At 37.9% G+C, this 24,252-nt stretch overlaps 1 protein-coding gene across 1 annotated transcript; it reads left to right on the top strand.

Annotated features, from left to right (window-relative positions):
• The first annotated feature begins 9,026 nt into the window (after window positions 1–9,026).
• On the top strand, window positions 9,027–13,292 carry LOC148010850 (protein neprosin-like). Its single transcript, XM_087671580.1, has 8 exons — window positions 9,027–9,117; window positions 9,258–9,451; window positions 9,635–9,721; window positions 10,047–10,262; window positions 10,658–10,831; window positions 11,067–11,120; window positions 11,277–11,426; window positions 12,906–13,292. Exons 1-8 carry the CDS (start codon window positions 9,027–9,029, stop codon window positions 13,290–13,292), a joined length of 1,353 nt encoding a protein of 450 aa, XP_087527706.1.
• The last annotated feature ends 10,960 nt before the right edge of the window (window positions 13,293–24,252 follow it).

Below are 24,252 nucleotides of genomic sequence, written 5' to 3'. Positions count from 1 at the left end.
CCTCATGAGGTGTTTTTCCCTTGAGAGCCTTTGTATAGCTCCGATTTAGAATGTAGACTGCAGTATTAACAGCTTCAGCCCAAAAATGGTTAGGCAATCCCTTGCCCTTTAGCATGCATCTTGCCATCTCCACAATGGTGCGATTCCTGTGTTCCACAACACCGTTCTGCTGAGGTGTGTGAGGCGTCGTCAATTGACGCTTGATCCCTTTGCTCTTGCAAAAGCCTTCAAACTCCTTTGAGTTGAACTCACCACCACCATCTGTTCTAAATTTCTTCACACTTTTCCCTGTTTCATTCTCAACAAGTATTAGCCATTCTTTAAACTTACCAAAAGCTTGAGCCTTATCACGAAGGAAGTACACCCACATCTTCCTACTGTAGTCGTCGACAATCAACATAAAATAAGAAGATCCCCCCAAGGCCTGTGTAGGCATCTTACCACACAAGTCAGCATGCACCAACTCTAGAGGAGCCTGTGCTCTATTATTGCTTTCTTGTGGAAATGCCTTTCTCTGTTGCTTGCCCATCATACAAGCTTCACATGGTTCCTTCAATTTAGTTATTGTAGGTAGGTGAGCAACCATACCTTGCTTTTGCATCTCCTTCAATACTGCAAATCCGATGTGTCCAAACCTTTCATGCCAAAGCTTACTTGTGCCCACTCCAGCGGTGGCTGTAAGAGCACTTAGCTCATACAAGTTGTTCCTTCTTTCTCCTTTGCCAACAATTGTGCCAGCACTATCAATAATTTCTGCACCTGTCTTCTTGAACCTCACTTCATGACCAAGATCAGTTATGGCAGCAACTGATAAGAGATTTCTCCTGATTTCGGGAACATACAACACATTTGAAAGCTTTTTGACTTCACCATTTGCAGCAACAAAAGAAATAGTACCTATGCCCGCAGCAGGGCATTTAGCATCATTTCCAACCGTCACAGTGATGGATTCTTGTAGAGGCTGCATAGAACTGTATAGACCTCTCTTGTTGGTCATGTGACGGGAGGCCTCACTATCCAACACCCAAGAGTCAGTGGTAGATTCTTCTTGCGCCGAGGAGCACACTTCCTCAATGGTCGCCATGAATAATTCCAACTCTGCTTCAGCCGTATTGGCTGTCTCTTTCCCTTTACTTTTAAGAGTACCATTCTTTTTATCTACCTTCTTGACACGACAATCTGCAATTGCATGTCCTTTCTTCTTACAGTAGAAGCACTCTCCTTGAAACTTCTTCTTGCCGCCCTTCTTCTTTTTGTCACCATCATTTTTGGTGGAGGAAACACCTTTGCCTTTTGCATTGGCAGAGAATGCAGCATCTCCATTGTTGCTTCCTTCTCGGGCTTTCAGCCTCAACTCCTCCTCCATTAATAATGCACAAAACTCCTCAAAAGTCAAAGCTTGAGGTCTCACCTGAGTATTAAGGGCAGTTACTAGTCCATCAAACTTTTGTGGACAAATCCGAAGACACCTCCGAGCTAGCTCTTCGCTAGTCTTTTGTATCCCAGCGCCAGCCATCTGGTCGCGCAAATTCTTAATCCGAGTGATGAATGCTTCAACCGTCTCTCCTTCAGCAAACTTCTCCGCTGCTAGTTGATTCTCCAAGTTTTGAATCCTTGTTTGGTTTCGTGTTTCATACTGACTCCTTAGTACATTCCAAGCCTCTGACGCTTTGGTTGTATGCTGAATCAGAGTCAAAACACTGTCAGAACAGCTTGTAACTAAGGCACACAATGCATCTGCATTCCTTCGTTTCCAAGCTCGTAGAAGATCTGCATTCGGAGGAATCATCACACTAGGATTTGATGGGTCGGGGGTAGGCTGTGGTTCTGCGTCAGTCCCCAGCACAGTCTCTAGAAGCTCATAAGAATCAAGGATAGTTGTAATTTTGAACTTCCACAAGGTGTAGTTTGTACCATCTAACTTGCCTTCGCTGAAGGTTGGTGGACGAATCCTCAGTGTTTGAATAGCCGGTACAGTAGCACTACCTCCTGCACCGCTTCCTGATGCGCCAGAACTGCTTCCCGGAGTTGACATCGTTTCTCTTTGATGTTGAAGCCTTTGCCTCTTGCACGCTCTCCAATCTCTAGAGCCCCCTGGGATCTGATACCATGTAAAATATTACACGGCGCAACGAATAGAATCTGAGAAAGAGATAGAGAGTACACAACAGATAAGAGGAGAATCAGTAACTTCTTTAACTTCAAACAACTGATACAAAGATGGCTCTGTCCACCCGTGCGCTTCCACTATGTGAAGCTTAGATGGCGATCTAGACAGAAGATAGGTGAAGAGCTTAAGGCTAGCTGGAACAACAACTCTGACTGGGTGAAAAATGAGTGAATGATGGCTGCGAAGGGATTTAGCTTTTATAGCCCGCGAAGGTCGTTAGGTCGGCCTGCTGACCGACCTACCATATGAGCCTCCACTAGTCGGCCAGGGAATATTCCAGGGAATATTCCCTTTACCATCGGGCCAGGGGCGCTGCCCCCGGACCCCCGCCAGGGGGGCCGCTGGCCCCCCTGGGACCCCCCAGCCAGGGGCCGCTTCCACAGCCCCCGGACCCCACAATAGGGGCCCCTTTTAACTCCCTTACCACGCAACTCAATGCAATGTGCCTCGAGTTGCTACCAGCTTAACCACTCCGTCTAACCCAAAGATTAGACCCACAATAGTCACCTTTTTGCCATCCGGTCACGTAGACCTCATCTGATATACAAGTCAGGACTCAACCAATGTCCGGGCTCACATTTGGCTTATCCTCATAATGGGGGCCTTACAACTTTGAGCACCATGGATCATTGGTAGCACCTAATGAGGGTGGGGCATTGATCATATCTAACAATGGAGATATTTCTTTGTGTCAAACAAAGTATGTTGAGATATTATTGCAAAGATTTGGTCATGAAGATCACAAGCCAATTACTACTCCTATGTGAGCAATCAAGATATTAGAGATGGTTTTGATGTCTTCCTCTATCAATGAGATGTTGGGCTTGATATACCTGCATTAGGAGGCCTAGACATTTAGTTATAAATCTCACAAATAAGTTTTTAATCATGAAGCATCGGTAGGCAATGAAGTAAATATTTCTCTACTTGAATGATACCTAGTACCTTGCATTGTTTTATCCCCAAGAATGGAAAATTACCACCAAATTTACATGCTTTTTTAGATTTTGACTAGGTTGGTTATTACAATACTTGTGTATCCATAAGTGGTTTTTGCTTCATGCTTTATAGCTCATGCATATTGGAGTATTCCATTGTGGCCACTTCTAGTTGTGAAGATGAGTGCATCCAACTTTTACAACTATGGTTGAGTATGTTTTGGCTCAAATGCCTCTTGGTTGATTTGGGTATTGGCAGTTTTAGGGGATCCAATAATGTTCCATGCATGTATAAAGCACATTGAGGTATACTATCATTATGTCAAGGCGAGATTCTTTACATGAAAGATCATCTTGGCCGATGTGCCAACATAGAACAACTTACAAAACTTTTCATAAAGGCGCTCATGATAAGTTCAAAGCTTTCTACAAAGATTTGGGCTTATTTTCCTTTGTGGAATGATCTAGTCCACTTGGCATGGCACTTCCCTATACATGAGTGTTAGGTCTCACTCACCATATCACTCCTAGGGGGATTTGTTACCATATTTTAGTAGTGATATTTGTAAATACACTTAGGACTATCATGATACTTTTTCTCCTCTTTAGGAGGTCTACTTTGAGTTGTGCTCTCTCAAGCTTCTTCTTCTCCAAGCTATCTATTTTCTTTCTTGCAATCCTAAATCCATTAAGAGAGAGAGGAGAAAGAGAAGAGAGAGGCGAGAGATAGAGAGATAAGGTGGAGGTGGAGGAGATAAGAGAGAAATAGAGAGGAGAGGGAAAATGATACAAAAGAGGATAGAGACTAGAGGAGAGGAGAAAAATATTTTGCTACCTCGATAAACTAGCCCTTTTTGCACCAAAAGTAACTTCAATTCCTTCATAATGACTATGCCACCTTGATAAACTACCCATTTCTTATAGAGAGTAGATAGTAGAGAGCACATAGAGTAAAGGGTCAAGAGAGAGGAGAGAAAGATACATTTAGATTTCTAAAGAGAGTGAAGGGTAGAGAGAGAGGAGAGAGTAAAGGGTATAGAGAGAGAGAGATGCACCTTTTGGACTTCTAGAGTACTTGACAAAAGATAAAACACCAAGTAATTTATGTGTACACTGAGACAAATTCTATTATTTGAGAAGATATGGTGAAGATTATTATGAGGTCTAATATGGTATGACTACAAGTGGAGGTGAACTTATGGTTGAAGTTAAGTATCACATGTTTCTTCTCTTGCAAGAGGATTGTCTCTTGGTGTACATGTCTCTTACAAGTTTACTCTCGTTACAAAAGAAAAGGGTGAGGGGAAGAGAATAATTTGGCAATGTAGGTTATGTAGATTTATTGTGTGTTATTTTTCCTCTTCTTAAAGTTGTTAGTTATCCAAGATGTATTGATTAGCTATGTGTTAGAGTAATTTATATTTGAGCGAGGTTGCACATTCACACAAGATATCTAGCTTTGGGCTCTTCTTTTAGCTTACATCAAGTGTGCAACATGTCTTTCATTATATTTTTCTTTCTTGTTAAAGTTTATAGAACCAACTATTTCTTTAAGGTTTGATATGGGAAGTTATATTCTACTCTTGTATGCAAGTGCCTAAGATTGAAGGTAAAATTTTAAAAAACTTTATTTAAAAGGGATATTTGAAAATTATAAATTGTATGAAGAGTTTATGGTGGCTTGGTAGTAGGCAAGCTTAAGGGTAACCTTGAATACCCATAACAATACAAGCTTAAGAGTAAGCATAGAGAGGAGAGGGGTTAGAAGAGTGATAAAGAGAGAAGGAGAGAAGGAGAAAAGAAGATAGAGAGAGATAGAGACAAAGAAATGATGGGAGAGAATGAGAAAGAATACTATATGTACCAATTGGCCTATTTATTCTAGGTTACTACTAGTCAACATGGCCCCATGTCATATAGATGAGGAGATATGTTGCTTCATAACCCAAGCTAGGAGTACATGCTTGTCATTGCAACTTGGGAGTAGTGAATGGCATGCCTTCAAAAGAGCATTTACAGGATTTATGCTTGGGCCTGGATTCAAATATATCAATTTAATATTATATTTATTTTATTTAATATTCAATATTGTCTGTATATGTTTTTCTAGTATAGCTACATTGGTAATTCACCAACATAACTGGAGAAAGGGTATCTGAAGTACCATGGGCTGAATTGACCTCGAGAGAAGCTATATCCATAGGAAGTAGAGATAGCCATTTATTATATATAATAAGCTTGCATTTTTTGTCTCATTCAAGAGTTCTTATAATATATGTTTGTTCCTTGTTGTAGAATTAGGCTAAGAAGGGATTATTGAGAATGTGATTTTCGATTGTGTATCTCATTGCTTGCTACTATTTAGATATTTAGTTTTAATTAGCATTAAGAATTATTATTTTCTAGTTGTATCATTTGGGGTTTATACTCTCATTTGGTGTTGTATTATGAGGGCATCATTGTATTGGTTTCATACTTTCCAATACTTTGTAGTATATTTCTTTTGTTAAATATTTAAGTGTTATATATTTCTTTGTAGTATATTTATTATATTATTTCTTAGGTTTTTATACATGCTGCGACAAGAATCTATACTTCACAAGATAGTAGACATGGGTTAAATCCTTGTATTTTTTTTCCTCCACAAATGTTGATATAAGCATCAATATAATCTTTTTGCAACTGTCAGTAGAATTGTCAAACTAGGCATTGATCAAATATCAAAATTTATCAACCATATTTCAAGGCTTATACTTGCGGATTTTCTAGACATGAAAATGCCATCGTACACATTTCAACACTTATTGTGATGGCGAGAGTTAACATTCTAAAACAATTTCACATGTACTTTCATCTTAAATTTCATTGGTATACATGTTATCTATTTTGCTACCTATATTCATATTATTCACTTCATGAGAGAGTTGATGATAGTCATTGGATCTATGGGATACATCCTTTGAACTGTTGATATTAGCTATATGCTCTTGTGCCACGGGAACACTATAAGAGCTAGCCTCAACATCAGATATGTTCTTCTCAAGACCTTGATTTCCTTAGTCAATGGCTTCATTTATAGGGTTTTTCTCTAAATGGCATGATTGATCATCCTCATTGATATGATCACTTCCTTGATCCTTCTTCTTATTCCTTGTTCAAGAAAGATGCATACAAGAATTTGGATAGTAGATCAATGATGTGAAACATCTCCCTTTATTTGAGCTTTATTCTTGGCCAATCCAAGAGCTTGATAGCTCCAAAGGAAGCTTATAATATGAGGAAAAGGAAGATCCAACAACCTTTGGAATCTAATATGGGTTGCTAGGTCAACTAACCCAAAATAGGGGCCCAGCTTGTCATGCTATCGTAGTTGTTGTAGTTATAAAAACTTTAATATCTTCCACATGATAGATCCAATTAGAGCTAGACTTTTTGAAAGAGGATAATATAAGCCTTCAATCTACATCTATCAGGTCATAAAAAGCTCCTTATCATTGGTCTAAGACTAAGTGTCAATAAGTGTTGCATTTGGCTATTCAAGCAACTATTAACATCCATGATGGTTAGATTACCTACTGCTCAACCAAATTTAATGCTTTTACAAGCATCAAGAATACATTAATGCAAGCAAACATTGATAGGATTGTGTAAGACATAAATAGAAATCGAAATTGATACAAATATTATTGAAAATGAATTGGAAGAAAGGGAAAGTGATCAATTATCTCTTCAACTTACTCTTATTTGTATCTATCATCATTCTTTTATTGTTCTTTAGAAGCATTACAAGGGCATTACAAAGTTAGGCAATGATTAACAAGCATAGAAGAGAAATGGACCAAAGCTCATTCAAGATTTGAAGAAAGACTAAATTGAAAGCATCAATTGATGGATTTTCTTGAGAAAATTGAAGTAGGATAGAGTCTTCTTGAAACCTATCAAGTAAAAAGGATAGAAATTCCACTTAATTCTGAATAGAAACAGGGAAGATTTGAAGAAATTCAACCTTCAAGAAAGCTCTTCATCATCGCATGTTGATATAGACTTCTCTAACAATTATAAGACTTTCATAGTAGTTCTACATGATCCATAGATGCTCTATCTTTAATCCTTCAAGTTGAGTATGCTTATTTGCTTTGAAATCCACAAATCCCCTAAATCATGAAGAGGTACTCAATGTTGATGGAGAATCTTCACTCTTTGCTTAAATGATTCCAATTTCTTCAAGAGGCGTAATCTAGAAGAGGCTAAAAGCGAGAAACTTGGAAAATATTAAAGAATTTTGAAGTTTGACTCAAGCCTTAATGGCTGACCATGGATGAAAATTAGGGTTTCATGGGGTAAAAGATAGGAAAAAAGAAGGTTATGGAGCTCTTTGAGGAGTCAATAATTATCAAAAGGAGATGCTTGGAAGAGAAGCCATGATTATGAATCCTTCAAAAACATACTGAAAGCATACTAAAAATGAGCTCCAATAGCAAGATGGGTTGCTTTATCACATGGATTATTTTTCCTTCAAGATGGCATTCAATGGGTAGTTCTTGAGTTAAGGAAACTACTCATGCCTTCCCATCTCCAAAATGTTGAATGTATAGTAAGATATGAGAGCTTGAATCTTCCACAAGAGCTTGGAAAAGGGAAAAGAAGAATCATAGTTCAAATGTTAGTGGAAACAAGGGTTTCCCCAAGGTTTGTTTTGACACTTGAGCCAAAATAACCTCTAGAATGGTGACAAACTACCATATGTGAAATTTCCATCCTTTGCTACTCCAAATTAACCACAACTTACTGTGTCAAACTTCTACTATCTCCATATTATAGAAAAATACAAATGTAATCACCTTCTTGAAGAAAATTATCGCCTTAAACTACTAGAAAATACTAGGATCAAAGACCATCCTTTGATATCAATGAAATGAAGCTTTTCTATAAATTGAAAAGTAGCCTTAACACATAGTATAGTATGAAGAAATGGACCAAGAAGCATAGCTATGCTTGCATTATAATGAAACTCATAGAATTAATTATCTATAGTTGAAATGACAAGAAGCTAGCAATACAAGAAATAAGACTTTAGAGAGGCCAAGAACTTCCAATGCCCTTAATGAGGCCAAGACCCATGCATGATTACACATTATCATGTTAAGTGTGCATGAACACTCACTTTCGTTAGTAAGTGGGCGGGTCAAGATCCTCAAAGGAAGAAACATACGAATGACTAGCCAAAGATGTGGCCAATGTTATAATTATATCTTTTATATGAAGCCCTAATGCTCCAAGGTTTAGTGTAAAGGCAAGTTTAAAAATTGCCACATTATAGATAAGTAGACAAAGAATATTGTTTGGCCAATCTCGTTATTATGTCATATTGAATTTGTGCATTTTGTTCTCTCATTTTATATTGTAGATCTATATCTTGTTGAATGCTATATCACATATGTAATGCAATTTTGTCTGTTGATTCTGTTCTTCATATTGTATTTTTGTAATAAATAACATTGACATGTAACCAGTAGCTCATTGGCTTTCTTTAAATAGTAAGCAGATCTCTGTATATATTGTAGGTGTCGTGTGTGTATAGATGCAGGTCTATAGACATATACATTAGTGCAAACATAGAAGCAGTTGTAACTTTTTCTCTTAAGGCAAAACAACGCATATATTTGGGTGACTACAACTATATGCTCCCTTGGGAGGGGTGAATAAGGATATGGGCTAAGGCCACATGGAGGTACGAGAACATATTTATGCAAGAGTCTCTTCACAGAAACTATTATAAATGTTGTGAATTTGAATGGTGTCGGCTATCATGTTGTAAATATTGTCACCGTTATAATGACGGAAATCTATGTGAGAGCAAACGAAATATAGCTCTATATAGTGTTGTTTTGTAGCTACAAGATAAGACTGTTAGGGCAATGGGGTGGTCAATATCAGTATCAGGAAGCGACAGGCACGGCTCGGTGACGACGGCGTGCGCCGTTCTGTTGATGCTATTGTATGTTGCAGGTGCTAATATTGACGGAATATGGTCATCATCATCAGAGGATTCTAATAATGTTGCTAATGGTTGAGCGAACAGGATTTAATCTCATTAGTACTACGACTCTGCAGATTTTGATTAATGTCATGATCATACGTCTCTGCAGGTATAATTAACTGTGCGCCGCCCACCAGCTTCCCATCGAAGGTTGTTAGATACCACCCTACCGGCCCTGAATACTCTGTGCTCAAGAACCAGACCTTGGCCCGCGACGTCCTCTGTCGATACTCCCCGCATGAAATCGCAGCCGCTCGTCTGCTTCTCAAGAAGTTCAACAAGCCTGCCGTCGACACCATCCATGTACTACATCATATTCTGATCCACTCATCATCATCTCTTTATTTCATGCACTGCTAGGCCTTGACAAATAAGATTACTCGCTGTAGCGTTTTCGACTAAGTTCTTAATTCATGGCTGTCCTTGCTCGGTTAGTTATGTTATGCATTCACGATGCTTATGGGTGGATGAGTGATGCTCGCGCAGAGTCCGGATGGCGACATTATTGATTGCGTTTTGAGGGAGAAGCAGGCTGCATTGGATCATCCCTCAATGAAGAATCATACACTTAAGGTGAGATATGGTTGGAAGAGAGAGAGAGTGTGTGTGTGTGGGGCGGGAGAGGGAGCATTTGCGGTTTGGGAACGTGGGAACATATACCGTGCTTCTACTTGTGTCAAATGTATGTATTATAGCGAATTGAGTCTCAATGCAACATAGGTCTCCTGTATGTTTATTGATACTTAAATATGTGTTGAGAATCTAATCTACATGCAAAATGGGCCTACTATATGTGCACTAACACCTAAATATGTGTGAATCTAGTTTAAGTGCAAAATGCACATACTATATACGTGCAATAATACCTAAATTTCTAAATGTGGGTATATTTGTGTAGCTTTTTCCGACCATGTTCCCTGAAGGATTTGACTTTACTGTGCAAAACTATGCCCTTGGATCACAAGTTTGGCACCAAGTAGGCCAGACATGCCCCACAGGAACCATTCCCATAAGAAGAATGACCCTACTGAATGCTCTCCATATGCAAGATTCTTCAAGTCCCCTTGCCTCCTCAAGGCTAGTTAACATTAAGCCAGGAGACTATCTACATGAGGTAACTTGTAAAGTTTATGGAATTAGCATAAATTAAACATCACTAAAGCCATTTTCTTTTAACAAAGCATCATATTATCCTAGCTAGAATGCTATGTATACTATATATCATTTCCTTCTATGGGTCCCAAGTTTACTCTAAAAACATGTATACAAATTTGCATATTGAGCTTGGATGCATATTATGTGGATGGACCATGGTCCTATGAAGCTACACATAATTTCTCAATTCTCAAAAGTGTGCACTAATTTTAAACTAAAGTTGTTAAGGTGAACAAATAAAATTATTCAAAAGTTTGTATTAGTAGCTTTATTGGAAAATGGCATATGCTACCCACTTAAATATATCACTAACTTCTACTTGTTGGATATGATTGTCTATGTCTCTATTTGTAGTATGCAGTAGCAACTTTCCATGCAAATGAAGCTATTCATGGGGCAAGAGGCAGCTTTAATGTTTGGAACCCTCGTGTGCAAATAGATCCTGAGATGAGTTTGGCACAACTTTGGATACTTGGTGGTCAAGGTACTACAGGAATTGATCTAGAGACTATTGAAGCAGGATGGGTGGTAAGTGAAAGTTGACGTTGATTCTCTTCGATGTCAACCCTTTGCATGATGGCTAAAAGTTGTTTGTCGTTAACTTTATGAGACTATCCATGATTTTGGCCTCACTTCATGCTAGATAAAACTTCTATGATTTTGATTATTGATAGCATGCTCAAGCTTGCGAATGCAAGGATGATTTCTGAATTTATACAAATATTTCATTAACATTATGTATACATTTGATCTCATATTGTAGGTACACCCTGTAAAGTATGGTGATACTCAACCTCGCTTTCACACATTTTGGACGGTCTGTGTATTCTTCTCAACATCTAAACAATATCATACTTTGCATAAGGCTCTAAACATGATGGAATGAGATGGAATCATCTATTATACATTATTTCGTACTAGAATTGATAAGCATCTAGCATGTAAGTGGTTGAAAATCAATTTTTGTTTGCAGAATGACTTTTACACACAACATCAATGTGGTGACCTATCATGCAGCCCTGGATTTGTGCATGTATCTTCAGTTATAGCGTTGGGGAGTGCAATTACTCCAGTATCAACTTATGATGGTCAACAACAAGAGTTTGATATTCATATATGGAAGGTGATTTTGATTGTCTATCACAACAATTGGCTATTCCTATTGCTTCTATTCATTTTAGGCCTTTGTATGTATTATGTGCTAATTTATTAGCATCACCCTCATAGTAGTTAGGAAGATCTAACATGTTGTTGAGCAAAAAACTGCCCCTAGTTAACTAACACTTTATAGGTCTTTTTTATTTTGTATTCCTTGTCTTTTTGAAAAGACTATATATATCTTATCAAAATACACAAGGAGAAAAAAAAATTAACATCCACATGGGCAATGCTTAAGCGCATGATGTTAGTACTCTCATTATTCTATCTTTACACAAGAATAGTGGATGCATGCAATGACTTGTGTTGACTTCTTTACAAGATGAAGTAGATAGCAAATAATATGTATACAATGAAACATGCATGTTAGGAAGTGTTGAGCCTAATACCAACTATCTGCGTGAGACTTCTCAAGACATAGAGGCAATCACTTGTAATTATTTAAGTCTATCACATAGGTTCAACAAAAGGAATTTTTCAACAAAAATTCAATAAATTGTGTATACAAAAGGGTATTATTTAATAAAGATATTCATAGGTTGAATAAGAAAATGATATCTTTTATACATGATGATTTTAAAGATGAGGGGTTCTTAAACAATGCCTTGAAAGCACGTTATAGGAAGGATTTGCATACACACAAGAATTTGTGACATTGTTCTATGTAAATGTGGTTGGGGGCTCTTGATCAATAGAAGCTCAAGGGGGTTGTTAGGCCCCTCCCCCCATCTGCATCTAGTTGGGTATGGAGCACCTCCCTAATAGAAGCTCATGATGTTGTTATAGTTCACAATGTGAGAATTAAAGTAGGGATTTGTCTAAAGCTTCTCGTGTATGCCGTGAATTGGAGCTTAGAACATTAAGTGATGCATATTTGCAATGAATTGGAAGTTTAATTCAACCTCATACATAATGTCTACATGAGACTTCTCAAAACAAGTTTAAAGGTGATTGCAATGGATTCGCTTATGTGCTCCTACTCTAACCTATGTACCTACTTAATGCATAACTGCAACGGGTTCATTCATGTGCCCCTACTAAAACCTATGTATCTAAATGCATAATTGCAATGGATTTCATTGATATGCTCTGACTTGTATAATCTATGTATGTGTTATATATGTAATGGTTTCGATGTAGGACGAGACAATTATGCAATGGATTCAGTCATGTCCTCCTACTATAACCTATGTATGTACTTAATGCATACTTGTTTCATGTGCTCCTACGGTAACCTATGTATGTACTTAATCTATGCATGTACTTAATGCATACTTGTTTCATGTGCTCCTACTATAACCTATGTATGTACTTAATGCATACTTGTTTCATGTGCTCCTACTATAACCTAAATAAGTACTTAAGTGCATAGTTGGAATGGATTTCAGTCATGTGCTCATGCTTCAATAACGGATGTATGGGTACTGCGATGGTGTGGCTACAGGATGAGACAGGGGACTGGTGGTTGAAATCATTATCAGAGGTGATCGGGTATTGGCCAGGGACACTGTTCAAGAGTTTGACAGGGGGAGCGAACATGGTGGAGTGGGGCGGGGAGATAGTGAACGTGAGGTGGGATAATGGCCAGCACACCACCACGCAGATGGGGAGCGGCCGCATGGCGGGCGGCGGCTTCCGGCGCGCCGCCTACGTCAGGAACCTGCAGGTCGTCATGAACTCCCGGGACCGCCGCCCCACGGACGTGCCCCCCAATAACGTCACCGCCTATATCAGCGACCCCGCCTGCTACGACGGCCATGTCGTCCTCCCACGGGGCTGGAACACGTCCTTCTTCTACGGAGGCCCCGGTCGTACCCTTCAGTGCCCATGATATCCCAGCGCCGCCGCCGCCGCCGCCGCCGCCGCCCGCCCCCCCTTTCCCCTCTCAAGAGACAATCAAGGTTTAGCATAAAAGGAGTTGTTTCCTCCTTCGGAAATTTCCTCGCCCTTTCTTTTTTCAAATTCCACACCCTGCAATTTCACAACACCTTCATTTTATAAACCTTGGAACATTCAAGTCACTCCATTCAAAAATTGCTCTCTCCAAAGTTGAGTTGAAGGTTAATCTTGTGCCTACCTGCCTAGCAAAAATGTTTTTAGTAAAACACTCACTACACCCGCAAAAAAGCCACGATTTAAGCACGTCATGCTAAGCCTATAAAAAGTAAGACTATAGTCTGTTGTTTCTTATGTAGATATACAAGTTAATTAACATTTGTTTGGGTTTCTACTTGATCGTTTTTTGTTATTTGTCTAAATATTTACTAGAATGGTTTTAATCATTACTCTTCGTAAGCATTGTATCGTTGAATGCATTCATATCTAAATATTTTATGTTTTTCTTTTTTCACGTTGCCTTTTTCATTCAATGATTTTCCCCAAATGAACATAGGACATAAGTCTATGTTTCCAAGTTTTACAAGGGGCTACCAAAAAGGCAACCAAGGCTATAGCTATTGCTCTTTGAGATCATATTTGTTGTCTTAAATAAGTATTAATAGTTATTAAGATATTTGGGTGCGCTTTTTGTGTGATTTTTGTTATGGAAACTACTTAAAGTTTGCATTGAAAATTCTTTAAAATCATAAGACAAGCAACCAAGCATACAAGAAGCTACTCAAAATTATAATTAAAAATCAATTGAGAACAATCGTAGAAAGTACTCACAAATGTTGAGAAAGATACCACACTAGGTGCTAGAAACGGCTTTGGGATATCTCCCATATGTACATGTTATGGCTCCACATGTATATATGTTGTGAATGTATGTGCATTTGTTAAAGAGCCAAACTCCATAGCCAAAGAAATATAAAAATACACTCTAAGAAATTATGGAAGCCATGATCAAGATTATCATAGCCTATGATCTAATTATTAATCTAAAGCAATACACCAAGGAAATTGGTAATGGAAATAGGAACTCACCCCTTACAATGGTGGAGCAAGGTACTCACCCATTAGCTATGGTGGGAGGTCCACGCAAGGAAGCCTCAATAGCAATATTTTCTTAATGGTATAGAGATAATGGACATGTGTTTCCCACAGCTTTATATACCCCCCCCCCCCCCCCCTTCCCTACCACTAAGTCCTATCCTTAATTACAAGCCTACTCGGCCTAAAGAAGCTTTGTCCTAAAAGCTTGGAATGGAAATGAGATTTACAAAGAATATACAAAATATCTTGTGAGGAAGTAGTTCCATGCAAATAGAGAAGACAATAGTCTAAAGAAGATCCCTTATGAAACACAATGCTGAAGGCAATGAAAAAGGTACAACTATTGTAAATCTCCAATCAAGGTAGTTAGCAGAAAAAATGTCATAACTTGGTGTAGACATGTCCAAATCCATCAAATGATGTGTCATTAGAAAATAGACACCTAGTAGAAGCCAGTCTATCCACAAAAGAGACATTTTAATCAAGTTACGCTAATTAATTTCATAATAGAATTTTAATCAATAAGCTGCTGTCGTGACACTGCACGTCCACCACTGCAAAGCACTTTGGAGTATCCCGAAATAGTCACTTTTCTTTTCTACTGAAAAGATGTTGGCATTTCAAAAGATTTAGAGTCAAATCATCTTTTACATGCTGAAACAATCAAAACAGGGTTTGAAAAGAGAGCAGACTTGTGGACATGTATGGTAAATGTGGATTGCTTGTGGAAGCATGGCAAGTGTTTGATAAGATTCATGTGAAAATTGAAAGTTCGTGGAATACATTAGACACATCATATGCAGAACATGGTCTTAATGTGATGAGGTGCTCATGGTTTTCAAAGAAATGTAGCTGGAGGATGTCATTTTGGATGCACTTATGTATGTTTACAATACAATGGGAACTTCTGAATTAGGTAAATTCACACACTCTAAAATAGTAAAAAGGGCAATGGAAAAGAGCCTCACAGACATAAAGGCATTGTGCGTCCACAACGGTGAACCCTCTTTATCGGGGTTTCACCTCATGGAGAAGAGTTTAAGATTGAATGTGTGAGGAAGGTATTTGATGAAATTGTGCCCATGATCTCAAGGAGGACTAAACAAGCTGGCCGCTATATTGAATATGTGGCTCTTAAATGAGGCAAAGATTATGCATTTTTTTTAGTTCAATTTTGAGGCTATCGTAAATGTTATTATGGATGAACACATTGAAGATACCCAGCTTTTTGCTTGCAAAAGCAGTCCAATCCTTTATATCATCATACGATCTCTAGGTTTTGTTTGTCCAGGACTAAGTATTGATCAGATAGCACTTCCAAGAGGCAATCTGGGTCACATAAGCATCACCACATGAGCAAATGACATTCTAGCAAAAGTAGCATGACAAGAAAAGTGGCTCAGAGAAGCTTGGTAGCACAATCTCTTTGATGCCCAAGAAGTTTGGAGATGAGCCTACAAAGAAGTGTGCTAATGTTTACAAAGAGGAAAAGAAGGGGGGGCAACATGAGGTGTAATGTAGACTCTGAAAATGGAGATATTGGTAATATTTTATCTCCTGAAAGGAGCTGGTCTTCATCTGCAGAATGGCAAGGGAGAATGAACGATTTTAACAGTAAGGTGTCACGCTTGAATAACGCTTTAAAGTAGCTTGTTATTTTAGGAACTCAAAGACCCAAAAACTCCATATCAGCAGATAAAATTTTGCTGAGAAGGGATCAAAAGCCTTCTAACAGTCTTACTTTCAATTAGCAGAACATCAACAACTTGGTGGCATTAAAGGCCACTGCTCCTACTGTCATAGAAGAAAAGAAAGATGTAGAGAGAGAGAGATAGAGAGATTGACAACATACTAGGGACTAGAAGATGGGCCGGTCCCCCCTTGTGGAGTTATATTATTGACAAGGAGCAAGCTCCTTCGTTACACATAAGCCAATTCTTACTTATAGATCTTGGGAACAAGATCACGGTTCCTTGCACGGTATACAACCGGCTAACACTTGCACAACTTGGAAGTTGGCACCTTTCGATCCTTCTTGAGTCTCCTTCTCTCCTACACAATATGTGTAGGGCTCTCCTCTTGGAGCTTGATTTCAGCAAAACTTCCGCAGCACTTGATTTCAGCAAAGCTTCCGTAGCACTTGATTTCAGCAGGGCTTCCGCAGCACTTGCACCTTCTCTTCTCCTCTTGGATACATGCAAAGTGATGCTTCCTTCACCTCTCCCTTACACCCAAGGAGAGCCTCCTCTTTTATAGGCTTTCAAGAGCTTCTCTTCTTGGAGAGAGAGTTGAGTTGATCTTCATGCAAGATGTGGTTGTTCCACTTTGCAGCACTAATTTTGAGATATCTCTTTGTGCGTTGTTTGGATGAAAAAACGTCCAACACGAAAGTTGTAGATCTTGCTGTTTTTGATAACCCATTAAGCTCGTTTTTAGAGATCGTTTTTCTATTGCGAGATATTTTAAAAATGGATTTTCCAAAAAAACACCTTTTTAAACTATACTCTTAACTTGTGGCCCATGCAACCACCTTGAGTCATAGATAAGGAGAGTTCATTAGATTGCCTTGGGCCTCAATCTTAAGATTGAATTCCACACAAAATCTTGTGTCATTTTAGACCTTAGAAAGAGAAAATCACTTCTCTCCTCACTTCCAAAGGATCACGTCTCTTGTCTTTTTTAGTGAGAGAATTTTCTCTCTCATCTTTCTTAATGAAAGAAAAGACCTGCAATGATCATTACACACAAGTAAACATTCCCAAGCATCCCAGGATGCACACATAAATACATCTTAGAACTCAATCCATCTTCATTTATGTGTAACTCCTTGGTTCTTGTGTACACTCTTACACTTGGCAGACACTTCTTTCCCCCTTCATAACTTGTATTGCATGTACCAGATATCCCCATCACAGTGCTCTGATCACCCCATTAAGTGATGCACTAGGAATAATGGTCTCTAAATAGTCTCATGGCCATGCTAGATCGTCATCAACACTTAAAGAAAAGTGAGTCATTAATTTATTGACATGAATTTATTAAATAGAGAATGCGTAATAAGCAATCAATTTAATGACACCTACTCTTCAAGTATAGCTCCGATGCAAGTTGACATGCAGTGTATGGATAGGCTCTAGCCATAAAGCAAGCTATGGATGGAATACTTGCCAACTAATCTGATCTAAATATAGCAATGAGCCAACTAATTCAATTCCAGGGTGTGGTCTCTCAGCAGGTTCCACAAGAATTTCAAGAGAGGTACAATGAGGTGGTCTCTTCAGAGCCTGCTTTATTGTACAGCAACTCAAAACCAACAATGTCTTTAGGACTGCTTCAGAGAAATGGTTTCATTAACCTCCCTAATTCTGTTGGTCTTCTGTCCATCTCAAAGGTGGACACCCAACATCTCCTTCAATTTTAATACGGTACTTCAAATGGGTTGGCGTCTGCTAATATTGCAACTCTGAAACTCCAACAGAGGCTCAAGCTCAGTATAATCTAAACTTCTAGGCTCAAGATCTTGATCAGCTGCAATTTACTCAGTAGGCTCTCTCCCAGATGCTAGGTGTGGTGCAACAAGGTGTTGGCAGCAAATCAATTGGATTATGATGGGAAGGGAATAGCGGCATATTATGCATGAAATTCAATAGCTTCTAGAATAGAAAAGAAGATGGCCAATGTAAGAAGACTCGACGGTGTAACGAGTAGGTTGATGATATAGGAGAGGAAACTATTGTAGGGAATGTGAAAGGAGCTTTTGCATGGTCAAGGCCACATTACTAGGACGATCTCTCCATGGAGACCATGTATGAGAGGCTCTTGAGTTGAGCTTAATACTCCTCATAGCTTTGCCAACAATTTTGAGGGATATAGACCATCAAATCAAGGGAGAGAGACTAGAGGTTAAGCTTGAATCCCTCGTCTCCTTGAAGATCTCACTTCCTATTTGGGAGTGTAGGCTTGAGGTGGAGCTTATATCCTCTGCCTTCTTCAAAGTTTTCCATCAAATTTGGGAGAGAAATCTTGAGAACAAACTTTAAGCCCCTCGCCTACATTGAAGTTTCCATCGCGAGTCGTTTATGAAGATTGGCTTGAGTTGAGTTATAAGCTTCTTGCCTATTTTGAAGGTTGTCATCGAGTTCCGTGAAGTGACTTTTGAGTTTGAGCTTGGTGCTCCATGCCTTTCTTGAAGATCTTTCCACAAATTCAAACATTCCACCTTCTTCTCTTCTTTCTCAAATCTTGAGTTTGAGCTAGGTGCTCCTCGCTTCATCAAAAATCTTTCCTCAAAATCTGATATTCCACCTTCTTCTCTTCTCTCAGTTTGAAATCTATGAACATGTAACTTGCCTATATTTTTTATCAAGAATTTCTTTTCTCATTCAAATTTCTTCTGGATAAGTTTTATTTCATCGAATTCTCCCATCTCAAAGCGTCCCTGTGGCAAGCAACTTTCAAAAATCCCACTGCCCTATTTTGAAATTATTTGTTCTTCATATAAAAGCCATGGAAAAGAATCACGATAGGAATGTGGCTGCCAAGTAGACTCTTCAAGAGGCAAACCCTTCCATATAATAAGATATCCAACAATTTTTTATTCCTCAAAACTTTCTCTCTCTTTCCAAATGACATTTTTCGGCTTATAAATGATAAGATCATTTTCATCCACTGGTGGCAATTCTTCCAAAATTGTAGTGGTTGGACCTACATACTCCTTTAATTGAGAGACGTCATGACTAAATGCACATTGAAGAAAGAAATTCAAGCTTATAAGCAAGCTCTTCCACTCACGTAAGGATTTGGTAAGGACCGCAAAACTGATGAGCAAGCTTATTATTACCTCCCTTCAAAGTTGCATACTTAAACTTAGATACTTTGAGAAAAACCCCATCACCCTCATCAAATCCCAATGGTCTTTGTTTCTCATTAGTACAATCCTTCATGATGTCTTGAAACTTTGTGAATGTTTTCCTTGCATTGACTCATCAAATCTTCCATCTTCTCAAGTTTGACCTTAGCTTGTGGATTTATATCATCATGGAAAAGAGCGAAAGGAATTTCCACTTTATACCCATAGAGTGCTTTAAAATATGACATGCCAATACTCATATGATGAGAGTTATTGTAACAAAATTCAACAAAATGTAACCATTGGTCCTAAGAATCTTGAGTATCATGGAAAAAATAGCAGAGATAGGCTTTCAATCATTTATCAATGTAGTACGTTTGTCCATCCATTGGGGGTGATAAGCTGTGTTAGGAGTCAACTTAGTGCCTGTAGAAGATAAGAAACTCTACCAAAATTTTCTTATAAATTTAATATCATGATCAGTTATATTATCTTTAGTGGCATTTCATGAGGCATCAAATAAACTCATCATTTGTACCACAATAATCCATTATGCCATGTAAAATTTGGATACTCTTCAACTTTTCCTTGCTAAAATTCTCTCATCATAGTAGCTGCACTTTCATCAAGCAAATACTCTTCTTATATATCATGAATCCACCCTTTGTACAAAGTAAAAATAGAAGAAACTAAACATGCTCATATTCTTGACAAAACATTTTTCACAAAATTGTCTTCACCCACCACGTATGAAATGTCAAAATCATAGCCTTGAATTGTAGATAACCATCGTCATCATTTAGGAGATAAAGTGGGCTAAGAAAGAAAATGTCTTAGGACCCTATGATTGCTCTTGACCTTAAAATGAATGCCATAGATGTAGTGATACCACTTTTTGATTGCATGAAGAATGATTAGTATTTCCTACTCATAAACATGGAGTTGATATTTCTTTTTATCCAATTTTTTTCTCTCATAAGTAATTAATCTATGATGCTAATATAAAATAATCCCAATACCTCTTCCACTGGCATCTGCACATATAGTGAATCCCCTAGAAAAATTTGGACAGACTAAAATGGATGCTAAAACTAACATAGATTTCAACTCATTGAAGCTTTGGTCTAGTATGAGATCCCAAAAGAAAGATTCTTTCATTAACCTATCAGTTAATAGAGCCACAATATGAGCATAGTTTTTAATGAATCGTTGATAGAAAGAAGATAATCTAATGAAAACTCTCAATGATGTAGAAGTAGTAGGGGTATGCCAATTCTTTACACATTGTACCTTCTTTGGATCCACTCTAATCCCACTCACTCATTATGTTGCCCAAATATCTCACCTCATCCTACATGAAAGAACACTTAGATTCTTCTGCAAAGAGTGTGTGATTTCTTAATGTATAGCATCTTTCTTACATGTTGTAAATGCTCATCTCTAGATTTACTATATATAAGAACAACATCAAAAAATACAAGGATTATCTTGAATAAAAATGGATAAATTTTCTTATTTTTAAAGGCCTAAAAAGTGACTAGAGCATTTGACAAAAGGCATCATAAGAAACCAATATAATCTCCTCTCAGTTCTAAAGGGGTGTTATACTCATCCCCTTCTTTCATGCGAATTTGATTGTATCCTGAATGAAGATCGATCTTCATAAAATCTTGGCATCCTTGAGTTCATCTAGAAGATCGTCAATGCCAAAAATGGGATATCCATTTTTAGACATTTAACTCCCTATAATCAATGCACACGTGAAATGACTCATCTTTCTTCTCTTTAATAAAATTATTGGAGAGGCAAAATGCCACTAGCTTGGTTATATCAAAACCATTTGCAAAACAACTATTTAACTTGGTGCTCCACCTCTTCATACTCAAACTTTGATCATCTATAAGGAGGTTTATTAATGGGCTTGGTATTAGGGGCCAAGTCAATCGAATGGTCAACCTCTCTCTTGGGTGGCAATGAAGATGGAGACTAAAATATTTCCTCGTATTCCTCTAACAATTTTCTCAACACTGAATTCTTCTTTTTTTGAGTAGGTGTGGATTGATCTTCATTCTCTTTAGAAAGAAGAATAGTGGATACACAAGACTTAGCATTGATTTCTCTCTTTAATTTCTTCATAGGAATGAGCTCCATATACTTATGATCCACTCTATGCAATGTAATTGTCTATCCATTCCAAGATAATTCCAACTGCACCACATTCAAATCCATAGTAAATCTCCCAACTATTTTCAACCAATCACATCCAAGGACTATGTCAATGGGTCCCATTTCCAAGGCTACAATATCAACTTGTATACTATATGATGGTGAAAGCTTGATAGGTGTGCATAGACATGCTTCATAGCTAGCTTCAAAAGCCCCATTGGCAACATGTACCCTCAATGGTGCCTCTATACTCTTAGGTAGTAGTTTCAACCCTTCCAAATATTTTGTATTCACAAAGTTATATGTGCTATCCATATCCACAAGAAAATAGGCAACTTTTCCACTTCCAAGCCCTTTGAGCCAAAGAGTATTTTCACCTCTACTACGTGTATATATATCATGAGACATCAAACATAACATAAAAGAACCACCTAGGTCAAAAGAGAACTCATCTATCGAAACATAGAACTCTTCATTTCTAAGTTCTTCATCTTCATGTGGCTCCTCTACTGTAGGTAAGGCTAACATTTGAAAAAGTTCAATCTCATTCATTTTCTCATCCGATCCCTCTTCAATGATCATGTTGATTTTAGCTCCCTTTGACTTGGATTTTGTCTTATTGCCATGGGTCCATTTCTCACTGCACTTAAAACATAAGCCTTTGGTATATATATCTCTTTCAACTTATCATTAGACGCACACTTTCCTTATGAGTTATTGGTTATCGATTTTCCTAGAAATTCTATCCTTTATAAATCTAATTTGAATTTAGCATTAGGCCTTAGATTTGTTCATTGTTTTGTACCATACACTATAGGGAAAGTTGAAACCTTGCTTTAAGAATTTTGAAACTTGCCCTTTTATTTAAATGGTTCTGTTTACTAGTTGAATTGTTGTCCCAACCTAGAAGATTGATTTGAAGATGTACTTACCACAATTTTGGGCTAAAATTAAGACATGTCTCTATAGTACTTTAGTTCTACTATTCAGCAAAGCCAAATCGCTTCATGTATATTCTTGGGCTGCATTATAGGTGGCCTTTGAAGAAAGATGCAAATCAAGCTGGAAAATATACTTATTCAACCTAGCTATATCAGTGATTCCTTTGGCATGCATAGATAAACGCAAGAACATATTTAAGTGATCATGTACGAACATCCCTCTTTGCTTCAAGTCATACCATTTTCTTTTTAACTTTTCCTTCTCCATTGGAGATATAAATACATCAACCACTACCTACTTGGATTCATCACAAGTACCCAATTCTTCCCCAATCTATTGCATGTACCTCCACCAAGTGTGGGTATAACATTCAAGGTGAAGGGATGCATAATCAGTCTTAGCTTCATTGCTCCTTAGATAAAGTGTAAAGTACATTTCAAGCTTATTAATCCATTCTTCCCAATGCATAACTGAAGAATTATCTCCCTTGGAGTTGGTAATTTTGATCTTCTCCTTATGTTCATGGTCGTTGTAAGGTGATTGATTGTAATTGGATTGTCCAAAGGATTGTTGTCTTCAAGAGTCTTTGTTTCATTAATGTTTATTATGATAGGGCTATCCATTTTGATTTCTACCAAACCATTGATGATGTGACTAACCATTGCTATCACATTAGAGGGTCTTTCAAATGATTAATGTCTCTTGGAAGTTGATTGTGCATATATATTTGTGCACCTCCCACATCCTCTACCATATAGGATAGGTGCTCAAGTTTACTTTCATTAAACACACAATCTTCATCAACCATCTTTGCAACCAATTCAACATTAGTACTACCAAAAACATCACCACAATCGTCATGCATATCTTCATCATGATGATTAGATACATGACATTAAAAAATTTTCAACAAACCCATCTCAAAAACAGAGATTCCAAACCAAAACCTCCATCATCACATGGAACACCTACAATTCTAGTATCACTCGGAAAGAAGCCAAGATAAGTAAAAGAAATCTCAAATTTCATACTTTCAATGGGTTACACGATGGAAAGACTGTATTTGCTTTTATCAATCAGTTTGATAATTATTTCCATGAAGAACAGTATGCCGAAAAATACAAAATTAAGTGTGTCACTAATCATTTAGTGGACAGAGCATCCCTATGGTGGACTGTTGTCCGCATAAGCATTGATTGTCCTAGTACTTGGGAGACTTTCCAAAAGAAATTTTTGTAGAATTTTCTTGCATCTCATATCCACAAAAAAGCCATCAAACAGTGGGATCTTCTACAACAAAGAGATTGTGAGCCTATTTCACAATATACCGAGAGTTTTTGGAATGATTTATTGCAATGTTGAATTCTCGAAGATGTACTTGAGGTGACCCATGAGCACAAGTTTATGTATGGTTTGCTTGGTCACTTCTATGCAGAAGTGAACATGTTCAAGCCAACGACTATCGAGGATTCAATTTCCTTGGCCCATGATGCTGAAGACAAAATTCGAGGAGGAGAGAAGCGATCACAACAATTCTCAAACAATGGTAATTTTGGTACCAAGCAATTCAATTCTAACTTTCAAAGATTCAATCAAAACCGCTTTGTTCCATCTTCATTCCGTAAATCTTGGACATGACCCTTTGCTTTACCATCAAACACAAATCCAAATCCTAAGCCATCTCTTCAACCAAATCCCAATATTCCTAAACTTCCTGGTATTACCAATAATGTTTCTAAAGCCAAATCCGTAGTCTGTTATAAATGCCATCAACCTGGATATCTAGTGGTGAATTGTCAATCCAAAAAGCCAACTAATCACATCAACTATTTGGGAGCGACTGAAGATGAAGACCATGAAGGAATGCCAGATTTCACGGAACACGATGACGATAATGGCA

Source organism: Lygodium microphyllum, chromosome 29, assembly GCF_053477565.2.
Source record: "Lygodium microphyllum isolate KBCC chromosome 29, Lygodium_microphyllum_v1.1.10, whole genome shotgun sequence".
Classification (NCBI taxonomy): Eukaryota; Viridiplantae; Streptophyta; class Polypodiopsida; order Schizaeales; family Lygodiaceae; genus Lygodium; species Lygodium microphyllum.
This window is presented reverse-complemented; position numbering and strand designations above follow the sequence as displayed.